Source organism: Poromitra crassiceps, assembly GCF_964638095.1.
Source record: "Poromitra crassiceps genome assembly, chromosome: 30".
Lineage (NCBI taxonomy): Eukaryota > Metazoa > Chordata > Actinopteri > Beryciformes > Melamphaidae > Poromitra > Poromitra crassiceps.
Window position 1 is genome coordinate 15,802,564 of NC_139652.1, and position 18,164 is coordinate 15,820,727.

Below are 18,164 nucleotides of genomic sequence, written 5' to 3' on the forward strand. Positions count from 1 at the left end.
GGGTCCTGGACACCAGGTCCAAAGGCTACAGGCGGCAGTTCCACCGCCGGCCCCCACCACCTTCCGGGGTCAGGATGACCTTCGTCACGGACCCCGCAAGGGTGCAAGCTTTGTCACAGGAGAGAGTCAAACTCCTGGACAAAGGGGCTATCACACCACTGAACCCACGTATACAAAGCGATGGGTTCTACTCCAACTATTTCCTAAGGATGCGGACAGCAGCTGCAGCAATCACGCCCCTGGGGCGGCGGCATCTGCGCCCTCTACAGATGTGGTTCAGCAGCCTCCATAGGGATCCTCGACTTCACAGGTGGGTCAAAGTCAGGGTCACACACAAACCTCTTATCCATCTCCGCCGCTGGCGGGACAGACAGCACGTTCCTGCTGCACGGGGTGCCTCTCGGCTCGGGCACAGCACGGTGGGAGGTCGTGACAACGGGATGCCTCGCCCCAGGGTTGGGGGGCGGTATGGCAAAGGAGGTCAGTCCAGGGGGTGTGGTGCCCTCGGTGGAGGGGGCAGCACATCAATGTCGTCGAACTGCAGACGATTTACTTGGTGCTGAAGCACTTCTTGCCTTCTCTAAAAAGCTGGGTATGGACGTTCTCGCCAACACTTGGCCGAGCAATCTGCTATATGCGTTCCCTCCGATCCCCCTGATAGGGCTCACGCTTCACGGAGTGAGGTCGTCGGGTCGCAGGGTTCTCCTGGTGGCCCCCAAGTGGCCAGCCAGGCTGTGGTTCCCGGCACTCCTCGGACGGTTGGACGGGGAACCATGACAGCTCCCAGCGAGAGTTGACCTCCTGTCCCAGCTGGACGGGGAGGTTTGGCATCGGTGTCCGGCCCACCTTCAGCTGGGTGGGGCCGTTAAAGGGGACCGGGCGCTCCTGACGGGCCTCGGACCCTCTGTGTGCGAGACGCTGCGTAATAGTGTCGAAAAAAACTGCGTTTTTACTGGCAGTTACAACGGCCAAGCGGGTGGGGGAGCTCCACGCTCTTTCCATTAGCCCGACATGCCTTCGGTGGAAGGCGGATGGCTCGGGGGCGACTCTGTGGCCGAAGGTGGCGTTCCTGCCCAAGGTCTTGTCCCCGACGCATATTAACCAGGCCATAGAGCTGGAGGCATACCATCCTTCCCCGGCTGGCTCTCAGCCAGGGGAGAGCGACACTTCGTTATGTCCCGGGCGGTGCGGCTTTATATCAAGGCGACGCAGACCATCAGACGCTCAGAGCAGCTTTTGTCTGCTACGGCGGGAAGAACAGGGGACAGGCTCTGTCCAAACAGAGGCTGTCCCACTGGATTGTGGACACAATGAAGCAGGGAAGCCTGCGCCCTCTGACATTGTTTGTCATTCGACCAGGAGTGTGGCCACATCCTGGGCTGCGATGAGGGGAGTGTCCCTGGCGGAGATCTGTGCGGCGGCTTCATGACAGCACCCGGCACATTCTCCACATTCTACCGCATCAACGTGGCCTCAGGGTCCACGCTGGCGGCGGCAGTCCTGCCATTGACGGCGATGGACCAGTAGGTGAGTGGGTTCCTCGTGACGCCGCAGGTATAAGTCATCCACAGTTAAACTGCCACTGGCAGTCAGGAAGGAATGAAACAGAACGTAAGTTACGGAGGTAACTATGGTTCTGTGAATTCCTGGATGACTGCCAGTCATGCAGGTCACTCGGAACCTTCGGTGCGAGAAGATTCTGAGATGACGTATGGTGGGTCACGGCGCACCTTTATAGATGCGCAGGTGCCCCACGTCACGTACGTGACTACGTTGGTATAAAAACACTCGTCTGTCGCGGAGCGCGAGATCATTATTCACAGTTAAACTGCCACTGGCAGTCATCCAGGAATTCACAGAACCATAGTTACCTCCGTAACTTACGTTTAGCATCCAGCTGACACCCACACCTTGATGATAACGTTGCAAATAGGACTTTTTGTGTCGAAAAGGCAGGGTAAGGGTGTTCGGTCGGTAGTGACTTAAGGATAACAATCAAATAACTGCAATTGCTTCAGCTTCAACCATTTACACATTATTATTATCAACACATAGATTGTTGCCTAATGTTCTGCCAGATCAACTGGTGCTATGTAGTAGCTAAGTAACTACTAACTACTAGTAACAGTTCTCAACCGTTTTCATATCAAGGACCCTTAATTTAGTCCACATGAGGGCCATGGACCCACGTTTGATGAGATTTTGTCTCTTGTACCCAAATCTGAGAATATTTTGTATCGTCAGATAGATTAAATCATATGATTTTGTCCATAATTCCATGATCATGACTATCTGTACTGTAGATAGAGAGATAACAGTGAAACTACGAGCAAAAGAGCTGAACTATTCATCAATTGGCTGGGGGGGGGTAACACCAAAACATGAGTCAGAGGCAGTTTATTTACCATTTGCATAGAAAGCACAGTGGAATAGGAGGGCAAGAGCTTAAAAAGACATAAATCACACGGGCGACATATAAGGCAGTATAAACCTACCACCACGGAGACCCAGGATCACTATAAGGCAGTATAAACCTACCACCACGGAGACCCAGGATCACTATAAGGCAGTATAAACCTACCACCACGGAGACCCAGGATCACTATAAGGCAGTATAAACCTACCACCACGGAGACCCAGGATCACTATAAGGCAGTATAAACCTACCACCACAGAGACCCAGGATCACTATAAGGCAGTATAAACCTACCACCACGGAGACCCAGGATCACTATAAGGCAGTATAAACCTACCACCACGGAGACCCAGGATCACTTCCCGGCAGCGGTACTTCTGGCTTGGTCAGACGTTTCTACAGACGCTATTGACCGTGTCTGTGAGTGGGAAGCCGGTGGGGTTGTATGTGTCCCGGTCGCTGCACTAGTGCCTCCTGTGCCTCCTCTGGTCACCCGGGGGGAGGGGAACTGGGGGGGGATAGCGGGATCGTCCCACGTGCTACATCCTGCTGCTGAAAGTCCTCACTGTCAGGTGAAATGCAGCAGCTGGCACATGTATTGGAGGAAGCATGTGTGCTTCCATCTTAACTTTAGTTTGGGTCACATGTTGCACATTCAAAGGTTGTGATTGTTTATCATACATGATGGAAGCGCTTGATACACGACTGAAACTTTGAGGGGAATATAACCCTTAATCTTAAATCTTGTGGAATTGCTGGATTATTATTGCCAATTATTGCTAATTAATTGGTATTGGTCAGCAACCCTATCAACCCCCACAGACGGGATAGGCTAGATTGTAATTTTATCCTATGAGGGACTTATTGAATTATTGCCCCATTCAAATGTGATACATGGATCGATGTTTTACAAGCAGACCTGCCTGTTGCTGCTATTTTCAGCCCAAGCTTGTGCAAAAATGTCCAGAAGAAAATACTAGAATTTGGTGGCTTTTGGTCTCATTTCAGACAATCACCATCAACCACTTTGCTGCTCACTAACCTCTCCTGCCATTGTCTTAGGTTCAACAACGCATGCTACATCTCCAACAACCTGTTCCTGAGTGCTTTCAACGTTTCAAGGTGGTCTGCTACTGCCTGTTCGCCCTGCTGTACAGCATGGCCGGTTCCTGCATCGACCTCGTCATGGTCAACTCCTCCTGGACCCTAGACCACATCCTGTCAACTGTGGCGCGCCCCCAACCGCACCACCCGCCCTGTGACATCAGCGCCTTCCTGGACATCCCACTGGAGGAGGATGGGGACAGGAAGCGGAGCTCCATCGTGTCCGTCAGGCAGTTCAGGCCCGAGAAGAACCACCGGCTGCAGATCAGGGCCTTCAAGAAGTTGCTGGACAGGAGGCGCTCAAGCTGGTACTGATCGGCGGATGCAGGAACCAGGACGACGAGGATAGGGTGCTGATGTTGCGGGGCCTGTGCCAGGAGCTGGCTTCAAACTGAACATCCTCTTTGAAGAGCTGAAGAGAGAGCTGGGGGGAAGCCACCATCGGCCTGCACACCATGTGGAACGAGCACTTTGGGATAGGTAATATATTGCACAGTGGTTAGAATGATTGTTTAGTTGTAGGCATCTGGGTAGTGTCGAGGTAAAAGCACTCGCCTAACACCGTGGAGACGCGGGTTCAATTCCCGGTAGCTGTCCTTCCGGCTTGGTCAGACACTCCTACAGACACAATTGGCCGTGTCTGCGGGTGGGAAGCTGGTGGGGGTATGAGTCCTGGTCGCTGCACTACCGCCGCCTCCTCTGGTTGGTTGGGGGATGCCTGTTCTGGGGGAACGAATAGCATGATCCCCCCCTGCACTACGTCCTGCCAGTGAAACTCCTCACTGTCAGGTGAAAGAAGCAGCTGGTGACTGCACGTGTATCAGAGGGGGCTGACATGGTTTCTGCAATTATATCACAAGAGGTTACATCCATCTGATCACAGCTCAGCTAGAAGCACCCATAATGATCATTAATCTCACTGGTAATGTATGGGTCACACCTGATAATCCAACCAGTCCTCTCTGTTGTCCAAGAGCTGACATCTTCAGTTGACATTTTTCACTTTAAAAGACACTCCTCTCTCTGCTGTCCCCTGCAGGTGTGGTGGAGGTTTTGGCCGCAGGCAAAGTCATTCTTGCCCACAAGTCTGGCGGGCCCAAGCTGGACATCGTGGTGCCCTTTGAGGGAGGCCAGACGGGCTTCCTGGCCTGACGACGAGGACAGCTACGTGGAGGCCATGGACAGGATCCTGGCTCTGCCACCAGGCTGCAGATCCGACGCAGTACCCGCCAGTCGGCGGCTCGCTTCTCAGACCAGGAGTTCGAAGCCTGCTTCCTGGCCGCCATGGAACCCCTAATGGGGACACTTGAACGATGAGAGGAGCACTGCATCTTTGTGTGTAGCTAACCTGATTGTGGCTATCGGCCACCCCAGCAGGCACGCCTACACCATCAGAAGCACTTAGACTGGCCATAGGCTGCATTCACACTGTAGGAGGGCAATGACAAAATCTGATATAGAGAGCCGCAGGAACGAGTCCGGAAATCATCGATGCTAACACTCCTGGTTCTTCACTGTTTTCGCCTATGGGACTTTTGAATGGGTTTTTGGCGCGATGCTTCTAATAATCTCTCTGGGCAACGCTGGCTTAATCAAACGCGAACCAGTGTTTAGTAATATCATCTTCACACACGAGGACCACTTTTATGAGTTTTGAAGCTTTTACGTGCCGTTAAAAGGGCGGCTAGCTAGCAAACGGCTAAATGAGACTACACTGTTGAGTCGATGGGGATATATACGTCAATAACGTCACCACTTCAAAGGACGAACACGGAAATTCTCTTTCCCTCACCTGGTTCAGCCCGTTCAGCCCAGGGTAATCAGTGCACACATCAACAACAGTCCAGGTTGAGTGCTGACGTGACGTGGAAGCCTATGCGACACTGTGTGTAGTTCTGGATTAGCTTAGCATGAGCTTTTTACTTCTAGGGCTCGCATTTACGCTACAAAACTCATGAAAGTGGTCCTCATGTGTGAAGATTATCCGACTGAACTCTGGTTCGCGTTTGATTAATCTTGCGTTGCCCGGAGACCTTATTTGAAGCATCGCGGCAAAAACCCATTCAAAAATCCCATAGACAGAAACAGTGAAGAACCAGGAAGTCCGGGACTTCCGCGTTCTGACTACAAAAATACGTCATCCCTGCGGCTCTCTATTCTGTTCATATCCAAGTGTGAGCAGGCTGTTGGCATGGCTGTGTATGTGGCACAGATCAGATGTGTCCAGACAGGCATGTTGACACGGCTGTGTATGTGGCACAGATCAGATGTGTCCAGACAGGCATGTTGGCACGGCTGTGTATGTGGCACAGATCAGATGTGTCCAGACAGGCATGTTGACATGGCTGTGTATGTGGCACAGATCAGATGTGTCCAGACAGGCATGTTGACATGGCTGTGTATGTGGCACAGATCAGATGTGTCCAGACAGGCATGTTGACACGGCTGTGTATGTGGCACAGATCAGATGTGTCCAGACAGGCATGTTGACACGGCTGTGTATGTGGCACAGATCAGATGTGTCCAGACAGGCATGTTGACACGGCTGTGTATGTGGCACAGATCAGATGTGTCCAGACAGGCATGTTGACATGGCTGTGTATGTGGCACAGATCAGATGTGTCCAGACAGGCATGTTGACACGGCTGTGTATGTGGCACAGATCAGATGTGTCCAGACAGGCATGTTGACACGGCTAACACATGGATTGTTAACTTTGTTTGGGCTCATTAATTAAAACAGCCAATAAGGTCATTTTGAAAGAGAAAAGTAGGCGGTACATTTGATCTTAACTTAAGTTCAGCCCCACATTTATTTTTATTTATTTTTTGCTTTTGTTTTTGAGATTAATATAACTCTGATACTACTAACATTTGATTATATCTGTATAGGCCGCAATGGAAATATCAGCTCTTTATCAAAGTTTATCAAAGTTTACTGTAGTTCTGTTAGTAAAGAGATTCTCCTGACAGTGGTTCTCAAACTGAGGTACAAGGTAGTAACTACATGGGGTATTTGAGAAAATGGAAAAATGTCCGAATCAATCATGAAAATAAATGAAACGTTAAAATAAATCTGCTCAGGAGGCACAAATTCCAAACACTGCTTGAACGGGAACAAGCCAGGTCTGTGCGACCCTCCAAGGAAATGCCTCCCCAGACCATCACTGAGCCACACCACCACACTGCTCATGCTGGATGATGGCAGCAGAACGTTCCCCACGCCATCTCCACACTCTTCATGCTGGGACCCTAGTCGTCTTATACAGTCTGTGACAGTGAAGTGTTCCCTTCAATTTTTTGAGCAGTGTATTTCACTCTATTTCCTATTTTGTAATATTGAAAAGGTGGGTTATCATTCATTCATTGCATCATAGCTATCATTTTTTGCTGCACTTTTCTAAGCAAAATGTTGTAGTCGGGTAAAGGCTTACTTGGATTCAGAAATCAGGGAAAGGGGGTACTAAAGCCAAAACAGTTTGAGAACCACTGTCCTATGATGATGACAATTAAATCTCCATCTCCAGTCATACATGTACTGTATGTGTCTATTATACTGCTGTCCCCCCCCCCCGTTCTTCTGATGTGTTTTAGGGCAGTTTATTCAGTATTTTAACATTACAAGTGACTTCAGAGGGCACTACCTCAACAGGATTTTGTACTTCCACATGTAAAATGTCAACAGCAGTTTATTGATATAGTGCTGCCATTTATAATAAGGGTTTTGATAGTATTTTTCTTAAAGAAACACTGTTGAACTTTACTTGTATTTTCTGCGATGCATTTTCTAATATGAACAAAACTTTAATCTATATGTGCCTTATGTTTTTGCACTGTTGAGGCTCATGTGCCTTAAATGTGAATGTTTGCACTGTGAAATTAAATGACCATTTATATTTGTCACAGGTATATTTCATAGTTATTTAACAATATTTGTGACTACTGATGTTGGTTTGTGTCCTGCTTGAGCAAAAAGGGGTAGGGCTAACATCGAGCATTTCGTTTTTTCTCTTTCCTAAGTATATATTTCCTATTAAGTAAATTGTAAAGGAATAATCCATAACTTTTCCATATTTTGATGTCAGTTTTGCTTCACTCTAATGCTAATTATACCAGAATAGTGGTTCACCTAAGGCCATTTCATGAAAGCTTTTGCATGTTCTAAACACCAAAGACAAGGTCCCTTGGAACTGCTGACTGAAACAGACCAACAGCGATTTGTCTGAAATAAATATAAGAAAGCAGTATTACATTACATTATGTCATTTGGCAGACACTTTTATCCAAAGCGACTCACACTATCACATTTTGTCAACAGCAGAGAAATCAACTATGCAACACAATCTATGACAGCTACAACTTTTTGACAGAATTGTAGAAAGTAGCTTGACGTTTTTAAGATATTTTAGTTGGCCTGAATTATAAGAAGCTGCAGTCTACATGGAGTGTCTTTGTCTTTTTCACCTGAGCCATTTTGTGTCTAAAAGGCAGGAAGTAATGGATGCAAGAAAGCACATCCAGTGCCCCAGCACTGGAACACCTAAATGGATTGGAAGTTGGGAACCCTCAATGTCTTGCTTGCACCTGTGTTCCTGCCTTTTAGACATAAATCGCTGCTGGTGAAAAAGACCCTAACCCATTAGTGTGAGAAAACAACAGCAAAGGAGTGAATCACTTATCATGAAAGGTGTCAAGAAAACCAATCTTTAGAATGATCACTTTAAATTCCATTTATAATCTAATTATCACTTTAAACTCCATTATAAACGGTTTGGAATTAGGATCAATGACAGTCTCATGACATCATCAAATATCAATGCCAGTTGGCTGTGTTGTATCAGCTGTGTCACAACAGCTGTGGGACCCCAAACTTCAGCTGGCTTGATCAATGTCCTGTGTCATCAGATGAACAATATATCCAGCAGTTGGACCAACTCCCGCCAGCCGGAAAATGTTGCTGCCCGCAAGCACAGACATTTGCCATCCATCATCACCCAAAACATTTCCTCTCCGTGTTTTAGAAAGTTGGGTTTTCATCCCACACAGCACAACTCTCCCACATGACACTTCACACATGCACAAGTAACCTCTGTAAACTGTCATAGGTACACTATGGAAATGATTGCTGTCAGAAAATCCTTTGTTGTTGGAGGGTTTGTTTATTTTATTCATTTAAAATACATCATCCGACCTATTCCTACATTAGCATGAACAACAGTATTGATATGAAGAGAAATCCTCATGATTATCATGATACTGCTTCAACCACATCGCCCATCTTAATTTCTGGTGTTGCCCCCCTGGACAAAAATGCACCAGCTTCCCCTGGAGGTAACTGTCTCCAAAGTATTACACAGTCAGTCAGTTGAGCTAGAAAGACTGTCTGCGTTGCAAGTTATGCTAAACAAACAACATTGGTAGAATATGTAAGATCTGTTCAGGCACAATTATTCCCAACAACATAAGTGTCACAGCTTACATGTGGCATATATCCTAGCCCCGTTACTCCTCTTTCCGGGTGTGACGTCATCGTCTACCCTACAAGAGTCCCGTCTGCGACCCGTACATAGACTTGCCTGCGACTCTGACTCCCAAGCCGTCTAAATCAGCAATACGGACGTATTTACAAGTGTCACAGAAACATTTCAAAGCCACATACTTGAGAAGAAGAAGGGTTCATAGCTTCTCCACGTCGGTGGTTAGAAATGTGCCGGTGATATAAAATAATGGTGAAAAAATCATATCACCAGCACAGACTTCATATCACCAGCACAGACTTCATATCACCAGCACAGACTTCATATCACCAGCACAGACTTCATATCACCAGCACAGACTTCATATCACCAGCACAGACTTCAGATCACCAGCACAGACTTCAGATCACCAGCACAGACTTCATATCACCAGCACAGACTTCAGATGAAAAGAGGCATTTATGAACAGCGTCGAGCTTTCTAACCCCCGACGTCGAGAAGCTATGAACCCTTCTTCTCAAGTATGTGGCTTTGAAATGTTTCTGTGACACTTGTAAATACGTGTATCACTGATTTAGACGGCTTGGCAGCCAGAGTCACAGACAAGTCTATGTACGGAGACAGGGACTCTTGTAGGGTAGACGATGACGTCATACCCGGAAAGAGGAGTAACGGGGCTACATACGGTATATCCTTAACGCACAGTTCAAGTTAGACAGTCGCTTGTTTTCGCGACGGCAGGAAAAAATTCACACTGGCCATCCGCGCATCCCCCCCCCCTCCTCTCTCATGCAAATAACCCTTCACTCTTTGCACTGCAGTGTTTCTCAAAGACAGGACAAAGAGCGTCCCGTATCAGTTCAATACAGAACACATCTTTTAGTTTACAATTACGGGACGATTCCGTAAATTAAGGGACAGTTGGCAGCCCTACTGCCGATGTACTGGGAGTGTTGCTCATGTGAGTGTCCTTCAGTTGGACAGAGACAAACTTTTCCAATAACATGCCGTTGCGATCGGGGGATGATGTCCACACGGTCTCCCACGTGTCCGTCTCGTCACAGTACCGCTCAATGGTGACAACGCGAGGCTTTTCCGAGCACGTATTGCCCAGTACGTAGATCATTCCATCCACCACAGCAGCAGCATAAGCGAAGTAATGTTCTTTGATAGGGGCACACATGGTCCACTGATTGGTCTTGGGGTTGTAACACTCCACCTCATTTATTATGTTGCCCCACTGGCCAATGCGCTGGCCACCTATAACATAGATCTTTCCTTTGAGTGTACAGGCAGCTGCACCATGGCGAGCGATCTGCATAGGTGCCACCTCAGCCCATACATCGGTTTTAGGGTCGTACACCTGGACTAGATCTTTTGCAATGCGTACCATAATACCACCAGCACTATAGAGCAGTCCATCAAGGGACACCACAGAAGCCTGGCAGACGGCTATCTTGATATCATTTATAAATTGCCAGGAGTTGGTGATGGGGTTGTAGCACTCCACAGACTCTATTTCATCCCACCCGCCCAACGCAAACACGTAGCCGTTCAGCATCACCAGGTCGAACATCGAGCGAGCTACATTCATGGGGGCCAGCTCCAACCATGAGTCCAAGCAGAGGTCGTAGCGCCACATCTTCCTGCTGACTGAACCATCAGGCAATTGTCCTCCAGCCAAATACAGAGTAGAGCCTGACGCCACCAGACCGTGAGTGCTTACATCGAGGGGCAGCCAGGTCAGGTGCTTCCATTGATTAGTCACAGGATCGAAGCAATCAACGCTACGCTGGTGAAGCTCGCTCACTGTCAGGATCACAGTGGACCACGCCCTGCGGCACGAGAGCTCTCCACGGTGGTCCTTCAGCAGCAGGTAGTCCCGGTACTCCTTCTCCACCTCCAGAGACTGCATCACGTCATGGAGGTAGGAGGGGCTGATGAGAGGCAGACGGATATGCTCCAAGACCTTTCCAAAGCTCTGTTTGCGCGTAGAGCATGTGTTCAACCATAACATGGCGGCCTCCAACACCATCTCCTCATTGGGCACGTTGACATCGTCACCAATGATCTCCGTCAGTTGGTCCACAGAGAGAGACAGGAACTCCTCCTGCTGGTAAACAGTGCTGAAGTGCTGGAGGATGTAGTCCTTGCTGCGTTTCTCCAGCTCCTTAAAGGAGTGGGCTTTGGCAAAGAAGTGGATCCCCACACAGTTCATTACAGACATCTGATGCTCCATGAACCGACAGCAGGCCTCTCGAACCACCATAAAGTCCAGCAGGTTAGCCGCTGCTAGCAGGGCCTGCACATTTGCTTTGGAGATGACCACCTGTGATGTGTACGCATAGCTCACCAGCAAGCCGATCATCTGAGGTTCAACTCCACTGATGGGAACCTGTTCCTGTCTGGACTCTCTGAAGCCCACGGAAAACATTCCCTGGAAGTAAGAGCTACATGAGGCCAGTACAGCGCGGTGGCAGGGGAACTCCTGCCCCCCACAGCACAGGGTGACATCACAGAGAGCGTTGTTGAGCCGCAGGCTGTTCAGGCCCTGTAATCACCAAGACAAAGCAGAAAGAAACAGGGGGTGGTTTTTACACGGTGCACTGCACATTGCGACAAGACTTTTCAAACTCACGAAAATTAAAAACTGACTTCACATCGTTCTAGAGAGGACAAGTTGGCGGACAATTTCATGCGTTTACCTAAATGTTTCCTCAAAGTTGAATCGAGTAGCATAAGCGAATGAAGGGAAATTACGCGATTTACGTCAGTATAACTCAAACCAATCACAAGGAAACATTCACCGTGTACACAGAGGTTGGCTATAATGTAAGTGACAGACCAAAGGACAAATCAAAAAATCCAGTTGGGAATCCACTCATTAAAGGCGAGGAGGAGTGACGATTTTTTGTGGTGACGATTTTTTTTCAGGCGGGCTGAAACGCTGAATTTGCTCCTCTAAACAGAACTTGATTTAACTTATTATTTTGGTCTTTTTCAAAATTATTTTTTCATTTTGTAGTAGTAGTAATGGTGCATATTTGTCGATACAAGCAGTGTTTTTATTCCAACTTGACCCAATAGTATGTTTAATACTAGATTTTCATGAGGCCAGAATGCAGAAATCTCCCATTGTGATCAGACATTAGTTCCTCCTGCCTACCTGTAGCACGGCGTTGGGGTGCCTCGCGTTCACACACAGGTAGTCCTCGCTGCCTGGATGCCGAGAAGCTGGAGGAGCAGCGGTGGTGTGGACTGGAATAATTTCAGCCATATCTCTCTCGTGTTTTCAAAGAAGATGCACGTGAGACAAACTGTGAACTATATCATCATCATCAACTCTATTAGCGTAGCAACTCCGTGTCTGTAGGTCTGTAGCTAGGCTAAAAGTGCTGCTCAAGTCAACAAGAACAACTCGCCTCTTCTTCTTCTTTTATAGATTTTATTCATGCGGTTGGTATCCTTAAATGGTGCATTACCGCCACCTACTGGACTTTGATGTCGTCTTCATAGTTAGGTTAAGTTAATAAGTTGTCCTTTATTTATTTATCCCATGGGGAAATTCACCATAGTGCAATCTATTTACAGTGTTCATCATGTATCCTCCCATAATGCTCCCATAACAACCCGCCTCAGTCTCGTGAGTCGTTCCTATTGGCTATATTCCACATGGGTGTGTGTGTGTGTGTGCGTCTACTAACGTTTGACTGCTTGTATCTACACGGCGGGAAGAAAGCAGCACACCGACCGGATGTTGATTAAAATACAACAGCAATGGCAGCGACCTTGTGGACAGCATGATTTTAGTAACAGGCTAGTTAGTGTCTAAAATGCTCTAATAGCAACTATACTATTATACTGCTGCTCATAACGTTACAACATGATCTCGTTAGTCAAATCCGCTGTCGGCGGAGTGAGCGGCATCTGTAGGAGTCGGACCAACGCTCAGGTAAGGGTGCAGAGACTGCTCGTCTGGGAGAGGCCGCTGCATATTCATAGCATCTTTGTCCCGCTGACGCTCGACACCTTGTTCTGGTAACTGTCGTTTAGCATCCAGCTGACACCCACACCTTGATGATAACGTTGCAAATAGGACTTTTTGTGTCGAAAAGGCAGGGTAAGGGTGTTCGGTCGGTAGTGACTTAAGGATAACAATCAAATAACTGCAATTGCTTCAGCTTCAACCATTTACACATTATTATTATTAACACATAGATTGTTGCCTAATGTTCTGCCAGATCAACTGGTGCTATGTAGTAGCTAAGTAACTACTAACTAGTAACAGTTCTCAACCGTTTTCATATCAAGGACCCTTAATTTAGTCCACATGGACCCACATTTGATGAGATTTTGTCTCTTGTACCCAAATCTGAGAATATTTTGTATTGTCAGATAGATTAAATCATATGATTTTGTCCATAATTCCATGATCATGACTATCTGTACTGTAGATAGAGAGATAACAGTGAAACTACGAGCAAAAGAGCTGAACTATTCATCAATTTGCTGGGGGGGTGGGGGGGGGGGGGGGGGTAACACCAAAACATGAGTCAGAGGGGAAGGGGAACTGGAGGGGGGGGGGGGGTGGGGGGGGATAGCGGGATCGTCCCACGTGCTACGTCCTGCTGCTGAAAGTCCTCACTGTCAGGTGAAAAGCAGCAGCTGGCACATGTATTGGAGGAAGCATGTGTGCTTCCATCTTAACTTTAGTTTGGGTCACATGTTGCACATTCAAAGGTTGTGATTGTTTATCGTACATGATGGAAGCGCTTGATACACGACTGAAACTTTGAGGGGAATATAACCCTTAATCTTAAATCTTGTGGAATTACTGGATTATTATTGCCAATTATTGCTAATTAATTGGTATTGATCAGCAACCCTATCAACCCCCACAGACAGGATAGGCTAGATTGTAATTTTATCCTACGAGGGACTTATTGAATTATTGCCCCATTAAAATGTGATACATGGATCAATGTTTTACAAGCAGACCTGCCTGTTGCTGCTATTTTCAGCCCAAGCTTGTGCAAAAATGTCAAGAAGAAAATACTAGAATTTGGTGGCTTTTGGTCTCATTTCAGACAATCACCATCAACCACTTTGCTGCTCACTAACCTCTCCTGCCATTGTCTTAGGTTCAACAACGCATGCTACATCTCCAACAACCTGTTCCTGAGTGCTTTCAAGGTGGTCTGCTACTGCCTGTTCGCCCTGCTGTACAGCATGGCCGGTTCCTGCATCGACCTCGTCATGGTCAACTCCTCCTGGACCCTAGACCACATCCTGTCAACTGTGGCGCGCCCCCAACCGCACCACCCGCCCTGTGACATCAGCGCCTTCCTGGACATCCCACTGGAGGAGGATGGGGACAGGAAGCGGAGCTCCATCGTGTCCATCAGGCAGTTCAGGCCCGAGAAGAACCACCGGCTGCAGATCAGGGCCTTCAAGAAGTTGCTGGACAGGAGGCGCTCAAGCTGGTACTGATCGGCGGATGCAGGAACCAGGACGACGAGGATAGGGTGCTGATATTGCGGGGCCTGTGCCAGGAGCTGGCTTCAAACTGAACATCCTCTTTGAAGAGCTGAAGAGAGAGCTGGGGGAAGCCACCATCGGCCTGCACACCATGTGGAACGAGCACTTTGGGATAGGTAATATATTGCACAGTGGTTAGAATGATTGTTTAGTTGTAGGCATCTGGGTAGTGTCGAGGTAAAAGCACTCGCCTAACACCGTGGAGACGCGGGTTCAATTCCCGGTAGCTGTCCTTCCGGCTTGGTCAGACACTCCTACAGACACAATTGGCCGTGTCTGCGGGTGGGAAGCTGGTGGGGGTATGAGTCCTGGTCGCTGCACTACCGCCGCCTCCTCTGGTTGGTTGGGGGATGCCTGTTCTGGGGGAACGAATAGCATGATCCCCCCTGCACTACGTCCTGCCAGTGAAACTCCTCACTGTCAGGTGAAAGAAGCAGCTGGTGACTGCACGTGTATCAGAGGATGCATGTGCTAGTCTACAACTCTCGGCAGAGCGGGTGGAGCAACGACCGGGACAGCAGGGGCCAAGTACAATTGGGGAGAAAATGGGTGAAAAAGCTAAAGGAAAAAAGAAAAGAATATTGTTTCGACTGTGTTATTGGTCCCCACTGATCAAATTTTCATCAACGTTAATGGGATTATGCATCATTGCTTTATTCTGGCATTCGTAAAAAAAACAAAAAAGGCCCGACAGAATATTTCAGACACTGCTGGTCACTACTGTATTTCAGCATTTTCAAACAGTCATTATTGGCCCAAGGGTGGCGCTACTATTAATAGGCATTGCCTCAATTGTGGGGGCTGACATGGTTTCTGCAATTATATCACAAGAGGTTACATCCATCTGATCACAGCTCAGCTAGAAGCACCCATAATGATCATTAATCTCACTGGTAATGTATGGGTCACACCTGATAATCCAACCAGTCCTCTCTGTTGTCCAAGAGCTGACATCTTCAGTTGACATTTTTCACTTTAAAAGACGCTCCTCTCTCTGCTGTCCCCTGCAGGTGTGGTGGAGGTTATGGCCGCAGGCAAAGTCATTCTTGCCCACAAGTCTGGCGGGCCCAAGCTGGACATCGTGGTGCCCTTTGAGGGAGGCCAGACGGGCTTCCTGGCCTGACGACGAGGGCAGCTACGCGGAGGCCATGGACAGGATCCTGGCTCTGCCACCAGGCTGCAGATCCGACGCAGTACCCGCCAGTCGGCGGCTCGCTTCTCAGACCAGGAGTTCGAAGCCTGCTTCCTGGCCGCCATGGAACCCCTAATGGGGACACTTGAACGATGAGAGGAGGACTGCATCTTTGTGTGTAGCTAACCTGATTGTGGCTATCGGCCACCCCAGCAGGCACGCCTACACCATCAGAAGCACTTAGACTGGCCATAGGCTGCATTCACACTGTAGGAGGGCAATGACAAAATCTGATATAGAGAGCCGCAGGAACGAGTCCGGAAATCATCGATGCTAACACTCCTGGTTCTTCACTGTTTTCGCCTATGGGACTTTTGAATGGGTTTTTGGCGCGATGCTTCTAATAATCTCTCTGGGCAACGCTGGCTTAATCAAACGCGAACCAGTGTTTAGTAATATCATCTTCACACACGAGGACCACTTTTATGAGTTTTGAAGCTTTTACGTGCCGTTAAAAGGGCGGCTAGCTAGCAAACGGCTAAATGAGACTACACTGTTGAGTCGATGGGGATATATACGTCAATAACGTCACCACTTCAAAGGACGAACACGGAAATTCTCTTTCCCTCACCTGGTTCAGCCCGTTCAGCCCAGGGTAATCAGTGCACACATCAACAACAGTCCAGGTTGAGTGCTGACGTGACGTGGAAGCCTATGCGACACTGTGTGTAGTTCTGGATTAGCTTAGCATGAGCTTTTTACTTCTAGGGCTCGCATTTACGCTACAAAACTCATGAAAGTGGTCCTCATGTGTGAAGATTATCCGACTGAACTCTGGTTCGCGTTTGATTAAGCTTGCGTTGCCCGGAGACCTTATTTGAAGCATCGCGGCAAAAACCCATTCAAAAATCCCATAGACAGAAACAGTGAAGAACCAGGAAGTCCGGGACTTCCGCGTTCTGACTACAAAAATACGTCATCCCTGCGGCTCTCTATTCTGTTCATATCCAAGTGTGAGCAGGCTGTTGGCATGGCTGTGTATGTGGCACAGATCAGACACGGCTAACACATGGATTGTTAACTTTGTTTAGGCTCATTAATTAAAACAGCCAATAAGGTCATTTTGAAAGAGAAAAGTAGGCGGTACATTTGATCTTAACTTAAGTTCAGCCCCACATTCATTTTTATTTATTTTTTGCTTTTGTTTTTGAGATTAATATAACTCTGATACTACTAACATTTGATTATATCTGTATAGGCCGCAATGGAAATATCAGCTCTTTATCAAAGTTTTGTCAGAAACTGTCAGAAAGTTTTTTTTTTTTAATGTAGCTACATTCAGCTATATCCTGTAGACGTACTGTAGTTCTGTTAGTAAATAAGAGATTCTCCTGACAGTGGTTCTCAAACTGAGGTACAAGGTAGTAACTACATGGGGTATTTGAGAAAAGGGGAAAATGGAAAAATGTCCAAATCAATCATGAAAATAAATGAACGTTAAAATAAATCTGCTCAGGAGGCACAAATTCCAAACACTGCTTGAACGGGAACAAGCCAGGTCTGTGCGACCCTCCAAGGAAATGCCTCCCCAGACCATCACTGAGCCACACCACCACACCACTCATGCTGGATGATGGCAGCAGAACGTTCCCCACGCCATCTCCACACTCTTCATGCTGGGACCCTAGTCGTCTTATACAGTCTGTGACAGTTAAGTGTTCCCTTCATTTTTTTGAGCAGTGTATTTCACTCTATTTCCTATTTTGTAATATTGAAAAGGTGGGTTCTCATTCATTCATTGCATCATAGCTATCATTTTTTGCTGCACTTTTCTAAGCAAAATGTTGTAGTCGGGTAAAGGCTTACTTGGATTCAGAAATCAGGGAAAGGGGGCGGGGCTACTGAAGCCAAAACAGTTTGAGAACCACTGTCCTATGATGACAATTAAATCTCGATCTCCAGTCATACATGTACTGTATGTGTCTATTATACTGCTGCCCCCCCCCCCTTCTTCTGATGTGTTTTAGGGCAGTTTATTCAGTATTTTAACATTACAAGTGACTTCAGAGGGCACTACCTCAACAGGATTTTGTACTTCCACATGTAAAATGTCAACAGCAGTTTATTGATATAGTGCTGCCATTTATAATAAGGGTTTTGATAGTATTTTTCTTAAAGAAACACTGTTGAACTTTACTTGTATTTTCTGCGATGCATTTTCTAATATGAACAAAACTTTAATCTATATGTGCCTTATGTTTTTGCACTGTTGAGGCTCATGTGCCTTAAATGTGAATGTTTGCACTGTGAAATTAAATGACCATTTATATTTGTCACAGGTATATTTCATAGTTATTTAACAATATTTGTGACTACTGATGTTGGTTTGTGTCCTGCTTGAGCAAAAAGGGGTAGGGCTAACATCGAGCATTTTGTTTTTTCTCTTTCCTAAGTATATATTTCCTATTAAGTAAATTGTAAAGGAATAATCCATAACT

General features: G+C 47.2%; 1 protein-coding gene and 2 pseudogenes across 3 annotated transcripts; 2 read left to right on the plus strand and 1 right to left on the minus strand.

Moving 5' to 3' along the window:
- The first annotated feature begins 1,173 nt into the window (after window positions 1-1,173).
- Window positions 1,174-5,420, plus strand: LOC310800428 (GDP-Man:Man(3)GlcNAc(2)-PP-Dol alpha-1,2-mannosyltransferase-like; annotated as a pseudogene). The gene is made up of 4 exons: window positions 1,174-1,248; window positions 1,360-1,523; window positions 3,479-4,000; window positions 4,560-5,420. The product of its transcript is annotated as a GDP-Man:Man(3)GlcNAc(2)-PP-Dol alpha-1,2-mannosyltransferase-like (transcript).
- Window positions 5,421-9,906: 4,486 nt separating this feature from the next.
- LOC310800429 (kelch-like protein 24) lies at window positions 9,907-12,297 on the minus strand (the record flags this gene model as incomplete). The annotated part of the gene is made up of 2 exons (XM_083663026.1): window positions 12,163-12,297; window positions 9,907-11,547 (listed from the first exon to the last, which is right to left on the minus strand). Exons 1-2 carry the CDS (start codon window positions 12,271-12,273, stop codon window positions 9,907-9,909), a joined length of 1,752 nt encoding a protein of 583 aa, XP_083519152.1. The 5' UTR covers window positions 12,274-12,297.
- Window positions 12,298-12,879: 582 nt separating this feature from the next.
- On the plus strand, window positions 12,880-17,979 carry LOC310800430 (GDP-Man:Man(3)GlcNAc(2)-PP-Dol alpha-1,2-mannosyltransferase pseudogene; annotated as a pseudogene). The gene is made up of 3 exons (XR_014554005.1): window positions 12,880-13,034; window positions 14,138-14,650; window positions 15,545-17,979. The product of XR_014554005.1 is annotated as a GDP-Man:Man(3)GlcNAc(2)-PP-Dol alpha-1,2-mannosyltransferase pseudogene (transcript).
- Window positions 17,980-18,164: the final 185 nt, after the last annotated feature.